This window comes from Sinocyclocheilus anshuiensis, unplaced genomic scaffold, assembly GCF_001515605.1.
Source record: "Sinocyclocheilus anshuiensis isolate Anshui unplaced genomic scaffold, SAMN03320099.WGS_v1.1 scaffold207, whole genome shotgun sequence".
In the NCBI taxonomy this organism is placed as follows: domain Eukaryota; kingdom Metazoa; phylum Chordata; class Actinopteri; order Cypriniformes; family Cyprinidae; genus Sinocyclocheilus; species Sinocyclocheilus anshuiensis.
In genome coordinates, this window is record NW_015551045.1 from 1924592 (window position 1) to 1927945 (window position 3354).

A 3354-nucleotide genomic window follows, 5' to 3' on the forward strand; every position below is an offset into this window, starting at 1 on the left:
TCAGCCCCGTTACAGAAAGAAATCATTTCATATAAACAAACTAAGGCTTTGCCTGTGCTCTTTCCATTTAAAATTAGTCAACCACTTAATTTTAATCACAATCACAACAAAGATGCTGCATACATGCAACAAGAGCCGTTTCTGATTGAAATTAGATTGTATAATTTCAAAATCTGAAGCAGAACAGATTAGTCTGACTTAAGATTTGTGAAACTATACTACATGAAACATATCTGAATGAAACCGAAACAGCAGATGAGCTGAATGAGACGCAAATTCACTCTCTGCCAGCAGGTGGCGCTTATGGAACAGCAGCGATGCTGTAAACAAAGCAGCGCTGCACTTATAAATACTTCAATATGCATTTTACAGAGGCAAGATGAAAATAAAATACCATCTAAACTTTTCTGAAGTCAGTCAGTTCTCCTCAGAGGACTCACCCCTAATTGTGTCGCAATTCGTTTAATATCTCAACCGACTCAACCGTTTTTATCGATTTCAACCGGCTCGACGTGCATCGTTACATCCCGAATTGGCACCAATATTCTCAATGATCTACTTAAGCTTACGATACTTTTGGGAAAGCCTAGATCAATAAATCAACTGAACCAATTAATAAATCAATTACATTTCCATGGGTAATCTCATGTCTAGACTAGGGCAGTGCAATTAATCGCATGCGATTGTCATGTGCATCTCGTCAGTAAAGCCGGTTCCGTGATTAGTAGTAAATCACCTCAGGTGGCGCTTATGGAACAGCAGCGATGCGCTTATAAATGCTACTTTAAGTAAGGAATAATTGACGACGGGCAAAAAAAGTAAGAGTTGAGATTGAGATTTCTGTAACATTACACACTATACCATTCAAAAGCTTGGAGTCAGCATAATTTTTTTTTTGGGGGGGGAAAGAAAGTATAGAAATTAATACTTTTATTTAGCAAGGATGCTTTAAATTGATCAAAAGTGATGATAAAGACATGCATAATGTTACAAAAGATTTCCATTTCAAAAAATGCTGTTCTACTGAACTTTCTATTCATCGAAGAAACCTGAAAAATTCTACTCGGCTGTTTTCAACATAATAATAATAATAAATGTTTTTGAGCAGCAAATCAGACTATTAGAATGATTTCTGAAGGATCATATGACTGGAGTAATGATGCTAAAAATCCAGCTTTGAAATCACAGGAATAAATTACATTTTAAAATACACTCAAATAGAAAAGTTATTTTAAATAGTAAAAAATATTTTTACTGTACTTTGGATCAAATAAATGCAGGCTTGGTGAGCAGAAAAGACGTCTTTCAAAAACATTAAAAACCTTACTGTTCAAAAACTTTTGACTGCTAGTGTAATTAAAAATGTTTTAGGAAAATTATTAGGGAGAGCAAATGCAAACGAGTATGTAATCATGCTGTCCACAGTCTACAGCACAAACATGCATGCTGTTCTTTTTAAATGTGCATCTCATCACACATTAGACCAGGTGCATGTGTCTCAAATGCAAGCCGGCGTTTATATATGTGACCCTGGAGCACAAAACCGGTCTTAAGTCGCTGGGGTATAATTGTAGCAATAGCCAACAATACATTGTATGGGTCAAAATTATAGATTTTTCTTTTATGCCAAAAATCATTAGGATATTAAGTAAAGATCATGTTCCATGAAAATATTTTGTAAATTTTCTACTGTAAATATATCAAAACTTAATTTTTGATTAGTAATATGCATTGCTAAGAACTTCATTTGGACAACTTTAAAGATGATTTTCTCAATATTTCGATTTTTTTGCACCCTCACATTCCAGATTTTCAAATAGTTGTATCTCAGCCAAATATTGTCCTATCCTAGCAAACCATACATCAATGGAAAGCTTATTTATTCAGCTTTCAGATTATGCATAAATCTCAATTTCATCAAATTAACCCTTATTATTTTGTGGTCCATGGTCACATATTTTGTCTAAATCCCATGTTATAAAAGACGAAGTGTTATGCAGGCTATTTAAGACAATATTGGATCAATGGATCAGCTTTCAGATGATGTATAAATCTCAATTTCGAAAAATTGACCCTTTGGTTTTGTGGTCCAGGGTCACATATGATTAAAACTGATTAATTTAATGTGCACGCTGCCATTTCATGTAAAACGTTTTTAAAAAGTGAGCCACAAAGTTGTAGTTTCCGTTCATACTTGAATGCAGGATTTTCAGCCATTGCCTCTTTAGTCAGAAACAGAACATTTTTCGAAAGCTGATATTTTGGTGCGCTCCTAAAATTGAACACTCCCAGACTGACTTCCAATACCTCAGGGATCCATAAGGCACAGCTGACGTGGACCCACTTGGTTCCACTGCGAGTGGGTTTCAGAGCTCCTCCTCTCCTGGGACAAAGCAGACATTTGGGCTGCACTCCGAGGGCACAGATTCGGCACAGCCAGTTACCCTGCGGCACCTTCAAGATCCCGTAACACGCCTGCAGGAGGAACAAAAACATGCTTTCTGTCAACACAACCAATAATCTTCACAAATCAGAACGGTTACATAATCAGAATGATCAGTTTCTGTTGATAATCTAATCGTCAGAGATGCAAACAGGTAAGGGGGGAAAAAAGGTGAGAACATTGTGCGGATCGGAGGCATGTTTCACATGGGACTTCTTTTGAAGATATTTGCTTTACATGCTCTTTTGTTACTTTAAGGTTTTTTTATATTTGTATTACCTTATATGTCCAAAACCATTATTTTTCACACACACACAAAAAATTACATCTTGTTGCAAAATTTTACAAAAATCAAGATATTTCAATATATGTGACCCTGGAGCACAAAAGCAGCCTTAAGTCGCTGGGGTATATTTGTAGCAATAGCCAACAATATTATGGGTCAATGGGTCAAAATTATACATTTTTCTTTTATGCCAAAAATCATTAGGATATTAAGTAAAGATCATGTTCCATGAAGATATTTTGTAAGTTTCCTACCGTAAATACATCAAAACTTATTTTTTGATTGGTAATATGCATCGCTAAGAACTTCATTTGGACAACTTTAAAGGCGATTTTCTCAATATTTTGATTTATTTTGCACCCTCAGATTCCAGATTTTAAAATAGTTGTGTCTCGGCCAAATATTGTCATATCCTAACAAACCATACATCAATGGAAAGATTATTTCAGATTTCAGCTTTCAGATGATGCATAAATCTCAATTTCATAAAATTAACCCTTATGACTAGTTTTGTGGTCCAGGGCAATGTTCAAACTATACAGTGGACTTTGGGGGCTTACAATGTCTTACAAAGATACATAACAGCTACAAGTGTATGCACTACTTGCTTTATGCAAGCGCTATC

At 35.3% G+C, this 3354-nt stretch overlaps 1 protein-coding gene across 1 annotated transcript in view; it reads right to left on the reverse strand.

Moving 5' to 3' along the window:
* The window catches only part of LOC107661766 (protein Jade-2-like), a 35399-nt gene that overhangs the window by 17661 nt on the left and 14384 nt on the right, over positions 1–3354 (reverse strand). Inside the window, exon 7 of the mRNA XM_016451533.1 lies at positions 2195–2475. Within this exon, the coding sequence (XP_016307019.1) occupies positions 2195–2475 (281 nt within the window). The remainder of the gene's footprint in view (positions 1–2194; positions 2476–3354) is intronic.